Source organism: Primulina huaijiensis, chromosome 3 (assembly GCF_012295235.1).
Source record: "Primulina huaijiensis isolate GDHJ02 chromosome 3, ASM1229523v2, whole genome shotgun sequence".
In the NCBI taxonomy this organism is placed as follows: domain Eukaryota; kingdom Viridiplantae; phylum Streptophyta; class Magnoliopsida; order Lamiales; family Gesneriaceae; genus Primulina; species Primulina huaijiensis.
This window is the reverse complement of record NC_133308.1, coordinates 18,397,828-18,413,068: the sequence shown is the minus strand read 5'-3', so window position 1 is coordinate 18,413,068 and position 15,241 is coordinate 18,397,828. Positions and strand designations below refer to the sequence as shown.

Here is a 15,241-nt window from a genome sequence, read left to right as displayed (position 1 = left end):
ATCCAACGCAGATAAGGGTCGGTCCAATGGAACAGCGCCACGTCGTCCGCGATTGGTAAGCGCGGACGCTCGACCGACGTGGAGCGCCCGCGCTTCGTAAGTGCGGACGCTCCCACGTGGCTCCACGTTGCGATTATCAGTGCTTCGTAAGCGCGGAAGATTGCAACGTGGACCATGGTCCTTGTTTTGTAAGCACGAATTGCAGTATTTTTGAAAAAAAAATTTTAAAAAATTATTTTTGAATTAAATTTTAAAATTTAAATTATTTTTAAAAAAAACCCAAGAAATATAACTAGAAGATATAATTTATACAACTATTTACATAAATCTTGTAGGGTAGACCAATCAAAACTGTCTATCTAATTTATTAAACTACTGTTTGATATGTGTGATTGAGTAAACCTTGGGATAAGATATATTAGTGATAGTAAGACTTAATATACGGATAACTAAACTACATGTGATATAGTATATAGTGTTTGTTACAGTGTTATAACATATGCTGTCAAGTACACATCAATAAAAGAAAAAAATTAAAATCACGCGTAAGTACTACAATGCCCTTGCACATGTTTCGAGTATACGTGTACATCTCATTTTCTTCTTTAATGAACTGGTTTGCAGTCAAGCACATTTCCATTTTCAAATCCCTTCTTCAGACTTGCACGTCACCTTCTATTTCTCGTTCCCCTTCAACCATTAACTCATCTCAGCCGGCACAATCAACAATTGTGCCGAAGAAAACGGTGACGTCCGAACTTAAGATACGTATTTATGTTTCATTTTTTCGCATCATTTTTGTTGGTCGTTCAGGTTTTTAAGCTGATGTCTTTGTTAGAAATCTTGTAGCATTTTCAGCTTCTTTAATTCGAAGTGATTTTTTCATCAGGTCATTTCATTTTTTTTTGGTGAAAAATTGCTACCCACTGTACTCAATTTTGTTTTTCGAACTTTGTTTTAGGGATCACATAATTTAGATGATATTGTTAATTATGTTGTTAGATTGTTAATTTTTTGTTAACTTATGTTAATCGGACGGATGTTTACGAGCAATGATAGTTTTATAGCATCTTCGATGTTAAGAATCATGTTTATTTTTGTCGAAGTTATTTATTGCTTAATGTCATCAAAGTGAGTGTAATGAGAGAAATTCATTTTTGTTTACATCTCATGCTTCGCATATTTTTGTTGGATTCATGTTTGTAGACAAAGCAAGTTTGATTATTTTGTTTATTTGACAGATCATTTAACTACACTATTATTCAATGCCATTTTTTTTATGTCTGATTTAGAACATTTACTATGCAGTTTGCTATGGACCTATGAAATCCACCCCAATGTCAGTGCGGGAATGGGATAATGCTTCTAATGCAGGCGGGAGAATTTGCTACACGTCCCAGGAGGTATTACTACATCTGTCCGGCATCTTTGAAGCATCCAAACAAATTTATCTGGTATGATGAATACCATGGACTCCATAGCATGCCTAATCTGGAGCCAACTTTTAACGGAAGTGTGTCAAGTGGTGCGCCATCGACCAACTTTGGTAATAGAAAAAACGTGCACACTCAGCCTCCCTTCAATGAGTCGTCAAACCAAGCTGAGTCATCGACATCGAATATCGACCACAGGTCAATCTCGCCCTCAAACCTTCCCAAACATGTCCAACCAGCCCCGAAATTAACTGAAGAGCAAATATGTTGTTGTTTTGGTTGCTTTTCCTCTTTGCTTTGTGTCATCCTTTTAGCAATATTAGTTTTAATTGTTTCCAAGTAAGATGCATTGCTGAACGTGTTTCTATGTTAGAGCACTATGCGTTTGGATCGTTTAAGCTGCTACTGTTTCTGGGATGTTAATCGTGGGTTTATATGTGACGTATCTTGCTTCTGACATGAGTTGTCACAGTTTTTTTGCTTGGAAAATGTATGATGCGATTGTACCAATCTTTGTATTTGAAGCAAGTTAATGCAAGATATATACATTTGGTTATACCCACCAACCATGACACTTGATTTCAATGCGGGTTAGTAATGCATACTCATTTTTTTTTCGAGGTACTGATCCTTTGTGACATCCTTTTTAATATTTTTCAATAATATTAAGCGCGAAGTACCAGTTGTTTTTAAGATAGTGTATATGCTTCTTTAGATGTAATGTACTTGTCACTATTAATGTAGCACATGAAATGAATGTATGTATCCTTCCTATTTTGTTTTATTAATGTGTCTACTTTCGTACGTATGATTTTTATAACTGGCACATGAGTCCTATTTTCCACCATAAAATGCGTTATTCTAGCATTTATGTAAATGAATGAACTTGATAATTATTACATGCATTTAAATTATCCAACTACCAAAAGATTTTATTTTGCAGAATCTTATTACTCCATGTTTCAAAGCAATTTAACTCAAGTTTGACATTTGTGTTTTGACTGCCTTTAATGAGTTAGTTGTGAGTACATATTCTCTATTTAAAGCTTACAAACGTATGAGATGAAGTGCATAGAGGATACCTAATATTATATTCAAATATCATTCTTCCTCATCTACTTGAACGTGAGAATGAGTAAGAAAAAGAAACAAGGTTCTGATGATAGTGTTACAAGTAGTTGGAAATATCTATTACCCAGTTACTGGAAAGAAGACTTCGGGTACGTTTATCTCACTTCAGACGAAGAAGTTGAGATTTTACCATCCCCTCCTAAACGCAAAAAATCCATTTGTGCCCAAGATGTAGCTGTTTCGTGTGCAGAGAAAAAATCCTCATGTGATAAGGAGAGGCTGACAGCAAAGAATGATGTGCTTCTACATGTTGAAACTGGTGGCTGTAGTCGGATGAAGACTTTGCATTGATTCATAGATTAACAAGAAAATAACCATCTGCACAATGATAATAAAGAGAAAAATATAATGGCGTAAATGCAGATCATGAATCACATAAAAGATATATCCAACACTCGTGTCATCCGGAGTGCAACAACACAACTGTGATAACGACGAACAAGTCTTGCTTGCAAGCAACACAATAAGTATTACAATACAGTAAAGTTTATGTTCTAGATTTGGTATGATACTTAATTATTATACATCGACATTGCAAGGTTATCTCTCCACAAATCCCAAGTTGGGGAAGACTCGATATTGTCAATAAATTCCTCTTCAGCAGCTTCTGTTGTGACATTAATTACTTCATCAACCCTTTCTAGTGGGTCTTCAGGCATTTCAAGACAGATGAAATTATGTAACAGCATACATGCCAATATGATATGGTTTTAAACTTGCAAAGGATAAAATGTCGGACTCCGTAGTACTGCCCACCGTCTCTTTAATAGACCAAATGCTCTTTCAATTACATTACGTGCACGACAATGTTTTGAGTTGAAATACTCTTTGAAGTTTTGTGGACCTCTAACTCCAACTGCCCAGTCGTCCACATGGTACCTTGTTCTCCTGTAAGGTGTTAAGAATCCATCGACGTTTGCATAACCATTATCACATAGATAGTAGCATCCTGTAAAGTTTTGCCTAAGTTAGGAAAGATTTGGAGTGTGCTACACACATGTTATAAGGTAGAAGTAACACAAAATTTAAAATATATAATTTGTGGTCCTTTCGTATTATGCACCAATTAACATGATAGAGTATTATAATGAAAAATAATTCACACCTCGCGGAACTTTTAGACCATCCTCTCGGTGAATTGCATCTCTAAGAACCCTAGCATCTGCCGCCGATCCTTCCCACCCTGTTAGTGCATAAATGAAATTCATGTTACGGTCACACACTGCCAATACGTTAACAGCTGTTGTTCCTTTCCTTGTTCTGTATCTTGGCTTGTCTTTATTAGATACTTGAACATTGACGTAGGTACCGTCCAATGCTCCAAGACAATCCTACAAAGTTTGTGAAAATACACGACGACAATTCAAATAGATAACGACAGTGGGTGTAGTTTGAAAACAGAGGAAAGGACCTGTAGGGACCAAGTGTTTACTAAATGTTTATATCATTGTACCTTGAAAAATTTCCAAGCTTCGTTCGAGCAGTCTTCGGTCACTGGATCTAGATTCATGAGAAGTAACGGGTGTAGTTTCAAAACACATCTTAGCACTTGGTGGAAATGAGTGTTGACAGTATGCCCACTACGTAGGTAGTCATGGCCAATTACCCTATTTTTTTGTGATGTGCTAAAATAGACAAAAACATGGCAACCTTTTCCTCAACTCGTATATACCTAGATTCCACTAGGCCACCGACATGGGTTAGGAGATAGCATAGACGTGCAAATGCATTATGAGTCATTCGCAAATTAACAATACATTGGACATCTCCTATGTCAATGATCCTACTTAAGTGGTTCACTTGAGCATTTATTCTTTCAGGATCATCATGCCTTACACGTCTTCTATGTGGCCTACGCTTTCTTTTAGTTAAAAATTTGGCGTAGTAACACGACACAATGGTTAGGAACACAAAGGAAGCTATAAGAATTTGTTGCAACACTAGCAACTCTTGTGTGTATCCATCTTCTTCACCCATGACACATAGATGTCTCTGTCACGTCATAAATTTTGTAGATAATACATATGAATGTCCAAATCTGAGTAATCATGCAGTAACATATTGAAGAAGTCGAAGTACACATCTGCAGTAATGAAAATCTAAACAGACCGTCGAGGTTAAGGATGGGGAACATAAGAAATAACACCACTGGTTGGAGATTAATGATGCAGAAGATTAAGAAAAAAAATACAGAAAAATAAGAAAAGGTTGCAAGTGGGAGCATAGACTTTGAATTCAAGACAAATATATCACAAACAAACAAAAAACAAGAACAAATCGTAGCTTTGACAGTAGGTTTTTCCTGTAAAATTTTAGATGCTCACCTCTACTTTTGAAGAGAAATTGTGTATTTCGACAACGCCTTCTTCAAAAGCGTCTCGCTCGGTCAACCCTGTTCTCAGAAAGCGATTGAAACTTCTTCTTGGCTCACAGTTTTTATACTTCTTTTTCCCCATTCTTTCTTATGCCGCAGCTTTCTCGTTCCCGAAAGACCTTCCTCATGTAGGGTTCTTTCTTTATTTTAATATGTTTATTTTTAACTCAGTACAATTAATGAGGGCAGTATGGGGAAATTAATTGAAAATCAAGAACACTGTACAAGCCGTGAGAACACATCTCAAGTGGGTGGTGTGATATCTTGTACTAAGATTTCAATATTTAATATCGGGCCCATGGGCATGTTATATTTATAAATAAGTCAAAGGTACAAGGGATGAGAGAGTATGTGTGATCTTATCCTTCTCTCATCCATCGAGACAAACAGAGCCTAAGGAGATATCTTCTTTGGTGTATTTGGAAACTAACCCAATGCAACCAATTTGTGTACTCCATTCAACATAGGCTCAAACTTGCCTCACAAATTTAGTCAATACTTCAAATCAAAAGCAATTTAATACAATTTTTGTGTGCAAGCATTTTATCAAATATGTTGCAGCTATAACTTTCACTTATTTTAAAATTAGACCTCCATTTTAGAACAACGATATCCAGCCACAAAGAGCGATCCGAGTCGAGTATAAAACTATTTAAATTCATGTTCAACTTGAAAATACGAAAGGAAACTTCAATCCCATCGAGTACTTTTATTTTAATTTACTTAAGCTATATTTTAACTACAAAATAAATATAGATATGTTTCTTAAAAAATAAATAGATATCTATATTCCGATTTTGAATATTTCAGAATTTATAAAACACATTGAAGAAAAATTCTATAAAATATTTTTTTTATATGTATCATATATATTTAAATAGAAAAAGTTATTGTCGATGACTTGTATATAATCTGACAACAAGATTTTAAGTTTGGGAAAATTGACCAATTATAATAATATATTCTATAATAAAAAAAATAAAAAGAAAAGTTGTTTTTTTTTTAAAAAACAAAAAAAAAAAAAAAAGAAAAAAAACTAATTTAGTTAGTTGGAATTGAAAAAAAAAACAAAAGGGAAATACACTAATTTAGTTAGTTGGAATTGAAAAAAAAAAACAAAAGGGAAATACACTAATTTAGTTAGTTGGAATTGGAATAATAAATAATAAATAATAATAAGAATATGTGAGATAAATAAATACATGTGAAAAACCATTGATAATCGAATATAAAATAGTCAAATAATCTCAGGTTCGGAGGTTTTAGGGTTTGGGAAATTTCTCCAATGGCGAATCGAACAGATCCTCTCGCCAAGAGCATACGAGGTACGAACCCTCAAAACTTGGTAGAGAAGATTTTGCGTTCCAAGATTTATCAAAACACTTACTGGAAGGAGCAATGCTTCGGCCTCACGGCGGAGACGCTGGTCGACAAGGCCATGGATCTCGACCACCTCGGCGGTACGCACGGAGGGAACCGGAAGCCCACCCCTTTCATCTGCCTTGTCATGAAGATGCTCCAGATTCAGCCCGACAAGGAAATCGTCGTTGAATTTATCAAAAACCCCGAATACAAGTATTTTTCTACTTTTCTGCATTTCGGTTGTGACAGTAGTGAGTTGGGATTCATTCAATTGAGCTTATGGAATTGGAAGTGACTGAAAATTTTCGAACTTATACTAATTGTTAGCTAGTTTGTTTTGTTTTACTGTCGTTCGATTGCAAATTATCTGCCTGTGCCCGCAGGATTCCGTGAAAATAAAATTCTATTATCATTTGTTAATGAAACGGTAGTGGTGTCCGTGTTTCTTAGAATCGGGATTTATAAAAAATCTACTCAATTACAGGTCCAAAAAGAAGATTACATGTTGATGTCATTTGTTGTCAGATTTCTTTCTTTCTTGCTTTCGCGAATAAAACTCCGGCATCACTTGTTTTTACTTGCAGATATGTTCGGGTGCTAGGTGCCTTTTATTTGCGGCTCACAGGGACAGATGTTGACGTGTATCATTACCTTGAACCATTGTACAATGATTACAGAAAGCTGAGGCTTAAGCTTAATGATGGAAGTAAGGTTTTTGACCTTTTTTATTTCCTCATAATATGGTCTTTGTATAGATCATAATTTTCTGTGTCATCCTAACTTATATCTGCCTTACTTGACTTGTATCAGAATTCACGTTGACACATGTTGATGAGTTTGTTGATGAACTCCTGACAAGAGATTACTCTTGCGATATTGCATTGCCACGGATCAAGAAAAGGTATCTGGAAGATAAAGTACTATTTTTTACCCTTGGCCTACATTCTATCATCACAGTGTGTTCTCTTTGAACATCCCCAAGTCCTGATTTTGTGATAGTTGTTTTAACTTGCATTGTCTGTCTCAAGTATCGTTCTCTCCTCTTCCTCCTTGGTTTCCTTCCCTTAATTTAATCTCTGTATGTTATGGTCACTCTGTGATGCTTTAGGTACTCATAACTGTTCATTTTTACTTTTTCCAGACTGACTCTTGAAGCAATTGGTACTCTAGAACCTCGAAGAAGTGCTCTTGAAGATGATTTTGAGGAGGATGAAGAAAAGGATGAAGACGACCAGCTTGCCAATGGAATAGATTCTGGGGATCATGACAAGGTCCAGCAGTCATCCATTTTGGTATAATTCGATTTCTTTCCTGCTGGTTTCTTGTTTCATAACTTATATTTACTTGCAGGATTACTATAGCGCACGAAGTCCAACTAGGGACAGAGATCGAGATAGGAAACGAGATAGCCATAGATACAGGTATGCCTTACTCCATGGGCCTCTTTATGTCTTCTCCAGTTGAGTTGTGACGTTCTTGTCGTTTAATAGTACAACACGCCAAAGCCACTTTCTGCCCATACACAGCAGGATCATACATAGTTTTGGGTTGTGATGGATGAACGTGTTATTTTATTTTTAGAAACTTGTTTGGAATACTTATTTTTTTTTAACATTCAGGCGATTTATTCAGTGACTGCTGGATAGTCATTGATCATATACACTTCTGGTGCTTGAAACGTAAATTTGCTCTGTTGTTTTATGGGGCACCGATGATATAATTGATTGTGATGGTTACTAATGTTATGCATAATATACTTTCTATTGTTGTATTATGGTACGAGAGTACGAGACTAGAAGTTGTTTTCCCAACTTTTAAAATTTCTCTAATCCATCAAAACAAGTTAGTTGGAAGCTGTGTTTAAAGCAAACTTAAGCAATAACATGTACTCACATGTTCAACCAACATGGCATTTCAAGCCAAAAATGGCTTATACAGCTTCCTATAGCATTATATTATGATCCTGCCAGGTTTCTCTGCACTGGCAGTGTGCAGCTGAGAAGTATGATGGATCGTACAATCTTGAATTTCTGCAGTTTTTTCTGTTGAACGATATTCGCCTGTTTTTTTTTAGTTTCTCCTTTTAACCAGTGTTAATAGTTCTAAAAATTTTGTTCATGTTTTATATGATCCATTTGATGAAATTTCTGTTTTTCTTGATTTTGGGTGATTAGTAGTGTTATCTTGACTACCCCTAACCCCAAACAACCAAAAGAAGGCCTTCTGATTGTTTTGATTCAGTTTACCAGAAAAAAAATCATTGAATTGAAATGGTGTCATGAAGTTTAGGCTAATCAACCGCGTGAACTTTCAGGGATAGAGATTATGCTAGAGATCGAGATTATGACAGAGAGTATGATAGAGACTATGGTAGGGGACGCGATAGAGATAGAGAAAGAGACAGGGATAGAGAAAGAGGCAGGGACCGACATCGCTTAAGAGACGAAGATGATTATGGTCGTGAGAGAGACAGGGAAAGGGATAGGGAAGGCAGGGAGAGGGAGAGGCGAGACAGGGAGCGTGGGAGAAGAAGCTATTCAAGGAGCCGAAGTAGAAGCAGAGATCGCAAGGATCGTGATGGCGATGACCGTCGCAAGAAGCATCGTAGTTCCAGTCCAAAAAGGCGAGGGGAGGGGCCTGATGATGCTCGGGATGAACCAAAAAAGAAGAAAGAAAAGAAGGCAAAGAAGGATGATGGAACAGACCACCCTGATCCTGAGATTGCAGAGCAAAACAGGCTTAGAGCATCCCTGGGACTGAAGCCTCTCAAGCTGTGAGAATTTTTTATATTCAGTTTCTGTTGTTTACTTCCTTTTCATATGGATTGGGGAAAATATAGTATGGATAGCGCTGGCTGTAGTATTGAAAAATGTTGTGTGTCGGCTGTATTTATTCTGTCTTTGACATTTTGATCTGAATTAAATGAAGTTCTGGTCTCTCTTGCGGATGCCTATTACTGGGTGAATTTGCCCTTCGTGTCTTCCGTGTATGATTATAGAAACTTTGTACTCTCTTGGAAGCACACAATACACAACAAACGTAACTGTAAATATGTCCATAACAAAAAACAAATACATGTCATCTTGTGTAACACTGGAAAAACCTAATGGCATCAGGTTTGGTGACAATGTTCTAAAAACCCTGAATCTTCTTTAGCAGGAGTCCCATGTTTTTTCATTTGGAATAACATCTTCTGGTAATAAAATTCCAGCTTCATCGTAATGAAGTACACCTGATACATTTAATGGCCTGCACTTTTCTCCCATCAGTATTCTTTTCTTGCATAGCTCCATTTGTCTTTCATCTTTCTGTTCTTCATCCTTCGGCTTTTCTCCGTGGATCATGGTTCTTTTTTCCCCGATCTCAAGGTTTCTAATCCGTGCATAACTGGCCTTAATACCAGCTTGTTTGGTACCATAAAACATATCATTGTCCGCTTTAATTTTTTTCCATTTCTTCAAATGGAAACCGTTACTCTTTCTGAAAATCCTAGTGAAGCTCGAGGACTTAAGTAGAGACTGGTCGCTGACCTCACGAATCTGTTTCTTGTGGTTCTCATCATCATTCTCACGTCTCCCCTGTTTATCAATGTTTGTCAATGCTAGCTCACCCTCTTCGAAAATCGCTGTCTTTTTTTCTTCTGTAGATTCTTCTTCATCATCACTTGTGTACACCAACATTTCTTTAGAATTTCTGCTGCCACAAGCGCTGGAGATGATTGTGCTAATCCCCTTTGGTAATTCTTTTCGAATTTTCTGTCCATTTTCCCTATTCTTGTAATTTTCACTGCTTTGGCTTCCTTTGTGCTTGGATTTGGCTAGAATTTTGGGAAACTTGACTCTTATTCTGCATGGATTTATACTAATGCTGATGAGGTGAGGATCTTTATTTTTAGAATTTGCCATTTTGGGTTTCTTCATCTTCATATGAATCGCCATTTCTTTTAAGCTAAAAGAGGTTTGGAGAAGTGGGTAAAGTTGGATGGAGTGTGGGGGAGGTGGGTGTTGAAAATGTCCTATTCTTGGGGAGGAAGTTGGTTTATGCGCGCCTTTTATTTTTCTTTCGTCTAAATTACACGTGCGCATTAATCCATTTAAAAACAAAGTTGGATGTCAGTCAAATGTTGATGAATGCCCCGGCCAACCTTTTTAAATTAACACGTGTCAAATTGTATAGTAATTTCATATGGCATATGTTCTTTTATATTTGTAATCTATCTATTTCTTCCATTCAAATATATCCAATATTTATTCTAAAAAATAAAAATAAAAAATCCAATATTTGGCTAAAAATGAAAATGGTCTGTTTTTTTTTTTTTTTTGTTAAAATAACAGTAAAATAATTTAATAATATGCTATTATATAAAATAAAATAAGTAATGCTTTCATATTAATTTTTAATTAAATAAATTGAAATTCTTCCACCAAAAGAACCACGTCCTCATTCATTGCCATCCAAATAAAATAAATATGAGAAAAATGAGTTTAGTTTGAATGATTCGAACGATTATTTAGAATAAAAAGATGTCATTGAATTAAAATCCAATAAGGAGTTAGATAATACTCAATTAAGCCTTTCGATATCTGATGTAATTATCAACAATATTAATAGTGGCACACATATGTGTATACAAATATTTTACGTATAAATTGGACAAAAAAATCGGAATAATCTAATAGAAATTTTGGACGTTGAAGGAGTTTGAGAAAAAAATGCATTTCGGGTTGTAATCGTGGGTGGAGAAAGTGGATATCTTTTAATCATCATTTTACCCTTTGAATATGGACAAAAACTTGTGTGAGACGATCTCACAGGTCGTATTTTGTGAGACAGATATCTTATTTGGGTCATCCATGAAAAATTATTACTTTTTATGCTAAAAGTATTACTTTTTATTGTGAATATAAATAAGGTTGATCCGTCTCACATATAAAGATTCGTGAGACCGTCTCACCAAATATGTGACTCTCACATTGATGTTTGAGAATATTTATGTATAAACTCATTAGTGTAATCAGATTGGGTCAAAGAAGTTAGTAAGAGATCTGTTTCTTTTTATGATAGCAAAATATTATTAGTTATTGTATTTTTTTGAGGTTTTTGAATTTAAAAGTTTAATTATATAATATAAATAATTTAAATTCAACATATAAATTATAAGATTTAATTATCATCGTATTATCAAATTATAAATAATTATTAGAAAATAAAAATATCAGTGTTGGAATAAAAAAAATATTATTGGAATATTATCTTATAATGTAGAATTTAGTGTAAATGATTTGAAGATGATTTTTACATAAAATAGATGTAGCACAAATTATAGTGCATAATATAGTGTAACGAATTGGAGATTGCCTAATAGTTTTAAGACTATACTATTTTGCTAATTATTATCGGTAAATAGTCGCTCTCCATGTCAGATTTTGAGCTTTTCTTGGATTATTTATTTAACACCGATTTTTTTTCCCATTTTTGGTTTTGATTTTTTTTTAAAAAACTTAATAATTTGATATATAATATCTTGTAAATTAAAATATAAAGCTATTTTTATCCTATAGAAGGCTAAAAAGTTGCAAGTCTTTGAGGTAGTAGATTTCTCACTTGACGGTTTATGTGGTAGGAGGTGCATTTCGTTATAAAATATTGTAGTTGTACATAATATAAAAATAAATAAATTCATATTTTTGGCCAAGAATTTAATTTCGTAAAGTTATGATATGTTTAAATTTATATAAACAAATAAAAAATATAGAAAAGTTTAAAATGTATATAATATTTTATTAAAAGAGAAATATTTTAGAAAATCTATAAGGTCATAAGATAGTTATTTAAAGCTACTTGATAATCCCAGAAAGAGCTCAGGTCATCTTTGGACTCGGGCGAGGAAAAAAAATCGGAAATCCAGAGCTGGTCCCGTGAAGCGAAGAGGAGACCGGGTGGAAGCCAATTCGCGTAAAGAAAGATCACCATGTTCAAACCACCTAGAGCACGCATCATCCCAAGAAACCTATCAGACCACTAACAACTTGTACAAGACAGGGCCCATGGCCTCAATCGAGCAACACAAGAAGACTAAGTCAATTGATTATGGAAATGTCCACCGATATTCAAGGGGTTTGTTCCCCTCCACGATCTCAGTTCATGCGGAAACCAAGAAGTGGGTCACGTCCTCACATCGTGGCCATTATCCGAGCATCTCAAAGTGGTCACCGACTCTAGGACCTTATAAATGCTCCAATAGATGTAAAATCAGGGAGTCTACTTTCATTGTCATAAGAACTTACACTATATTATCTTCAAAAGCAGTTTCTTTCCTTCGTTTGGATACTTGATTGACTTGAGCGTATGAGTGGTCACACCGGAAATCCTTCCAACACCCCACTAAAGTACGTAGATATGATTCCGACACTAAAATCATCTAGAGTAATCTCTATGGAAAAGAGACCTCGAAATCAGGGGTCCCCTCGGGGCAATCCACCCCTAACGATACTCGACAAACCATCATTGTTTCCCCGAAAGAGCTAGCCCAATGGATTGCGGGGGCGGTTCAGGAGGGCATGGCAGGAAAATTACCCCCCAACAAGAGCTATTTATATGAGCATGAAGAATCTGAAGATGAATCCGATCCTCGGGAAAAGTCTAAATTTAGAAGAAGTGAGGAAGAAGATGAAGTGGCTAAAAGGACATGGCGGGTCTTCCCGAACTTTCCAAAATCAGTTGAGGGGATGCTCTTTCTCGGGCCAGATAGTGAATGAGCACTTACCCATTAACTATAAGTTAGCCAAGATTAGAGATTATGATGGAAATACCGATATAGAAGAACACCTAATCCGGTTCAAGAACATGGCCATGTTGCACTGCTATGAAGACATAATTGTAACGTCTACCTTTTTTAAAATGCGGAAATAATTTTTTTTTTAAAGCACCCATTTTCGAAACATTTAAATATTTTGCATGCATATAACCCTATTAAAAAATATGTCATTTAAAAATAATCACAAACATGCATAAATAAAATAAACGAGTAAAATCCTGAAAATCAACAGCGTATCATAAAAACGTGCAAACTGCTCGTGTCTACTCAAAGCTCATAAAATCATGATGTGCGGAAAACATGCGGTCATCAGGTCGTGTCGTCCCACTAGGTCTGCCTACTCAGAGTTCGGCACCTTCAGTCTCCACATCATTTAGCTCACATGCATCACCCACGCCTAGTGAGTCTAAAAACTCAACACACATGTACCAGTAATAAAAAGTACACATACGTAGCAAACACCAGTGAAAAATAGCATAATCAACATACATTTCTTGTCTGCAGTAAAAATCGTATACGTAAACGTGTCCTGTCAAAACATGGTAATAATCATAGCATGTATTATCGTATCAGCATATACGTGTTAAATCATGTCATCTCATGTCATCATAAACGTTTACATTTTTCTTTTAATTGAATTCAATTCATTAGTTGTAACTTTCGTATCAGCTCTTCGATGGATCCATCTACGTATAACCACGTTACCAGGCGGCGGGGGACATCAGCGACAACATTACCCATCCACTGAGCCCGGGCCTCAGCTCATCACATCTCATGTCCTCGTATACATATACATCTTCAGTCACAACTAATTCTGATAGGTTCGAAATAGTTAACATTTTATTTTCATATTTCCCATTATTCTAACCTCCGATATGTTTAATTGACAAATTTTTGTGTAATTTTATTATAGGAGGATCTTTCACGGTCTCGGAGCAAAATTGAGTTAAAAAGGGCGATATTTATCACATTTGAAGTTTCCAAGATATAGTTTGAAAGAAAATACCCAAACCAGAAGAGGTCCGGGAATAAGGCGTGGCCACGCCTTGTGATGATATTTCAGCTGCCAAAAAGTACAAAGAGGAAAAATATAGATAAAATATTATCTATTATATTATATTTTAAGAATTAGGTTAATTAGAGATTAGTGGGCTTTTAGCAAAGAATTTAGGCCCAAATCTACCACTCCACTCCACGTAAAAAGAAAAGGGGCGCAGCTTTAGTTTCTCTCGAACAAAAAAATATTCCATCACACGTACACAGGTGAAAGCGCAAGGCTTGAAGATTTCCTCCTAACACAATAGTTTGCATTTCTTTATGTTTTCTTATTTAATTTTTATGGATATTGTAGATCAAACTATGCTTGACTAATTTCTTAGTCTGATTCAAGGGATAGTCTACTATTTTAATTTTATCACTGTGAGGTTTTTGCACTTTAATTTAATATTTGTGTTTTGTTCAAGTATTCGTTGATTTCTGATTTTATTTATATGAATGTTATACGTCAATTAATCTGACAATTTAATTTGATGTATGATTTTCTAATGCTAACCATGAATTCAGTGATCCGTAATTGTCATGAACGATTGGTACGTGAGTAGCAATAGGTTAGATGTGTTGTGCTATCATAACATGTGTAATCTAAATAAATCGACGGAACTAGATCTCTCAATTGCAGCTATCTCGGTTGTTAGATTTTAGGATTAACTGTTTTCACGAAACTAAAATGCTATCTTTAATAAATATGGAACGCTATCGTGCCCAGTTGATTATTGGTAAGTTTTGACTGAATGCTGGGTTTGGTCAATTAATTTAGGAAAACACAAGAATTTTAGCGGCTATCCCTATTATTCTAAAGTTAATTGCTTGAAATAACATGAACAAATGATTGGTTAACCGATGAACAGTGAAATAATTAGTTAGTAGAACCCCCTTGAATCAGTATTTTCTCATAATAAATTCTTCACTTTGTTCTCGTCGATTAATTTTAAATTCTAGATTCAGTATCTTTTGCTGGTTAATTTTAGTTTAGGTTATTTTATTTAGCAATTATCAAAACAAATCCTCTCTTTTTAATTTTATTATCAAAAGAAATAAATCTACCGTTCTCTGTGGATTCGACCC

At 35.2% G+C, this 15,241-nt stretch overlaps 2 protein-coding genes, 1 long non-coding RNA gene and 1 pseudogene across 3 annotated transcripts; 2 read left to right on the top strand and 2 right to left on the bottom strand.

The window, feature by feature from the left end:
• The first annotated feature begins 494 nt into the window (after positions 1 to 494).
• Positions 495 to 1,989, top strand: LOC140972197 (uncharacterized). The gene is made up of 2 exons (XR_012174462.1): positions 495 to 889; positions 1,309 to 1,989. It is a non-coding gene; the product is annotated as an uncharacterized lncRNA (long non-coding RNA).
• A 1,006-nt stretch (positions 1,990 to 2,995) lies between these two features.
• LOC140972196 (uncharacterized) lies at positions 2,996 to 5,036 on the bottom strand (annotated as a pseudogene).
• Positions 5,037 to 6,154: 1,118 nt separating this feature from the next.
• Positions 6,155 to 9,265, top strand: LOC140973570 (uncharacterized). The gene is made up of 6 exons (XM_073436479.1): positions 6,155 to 6,513; positions 6,885 to 7,006; positions 7,111 to 7,201; positions 7,442 to 7,571; positions 7,651 to 7,721; positions 8,615 to 9,265. Exons 1-6 carry the CDS (start codon positions 6,224 to 6,226, stop codon positions 9,075 to 9,077), a joined length of 1,167 nt encoding a protein of 388 aa, XP_073292580.1. The 5' UTR covers positions 6,155 to 6,223; the 3' UTR covers positions 9,078 to 9,265.
• Positions 9,266 to 9,319: 54 nt separating this feature from the next.
• LOC140973571 (uncharacterized) lies at positions 9,320 to 10,291 on the bottom strand. Its single transcript, XM_073436481.1, has one exon. It carries the CDS (start codon positions 10,236 to 10,238, stop codon positions 9,453 to 9,455), a length of 786 nt encoding a protein of 261 aa, XP_073292582.1. The 5' UTR covers positions 10,239 to 10,291; the 3' UTR covers positions 9,320 to 9,452.
• Between the last annotated feature and the right edge of the window lie 4,950 nt (positions 10,292 to 15,241).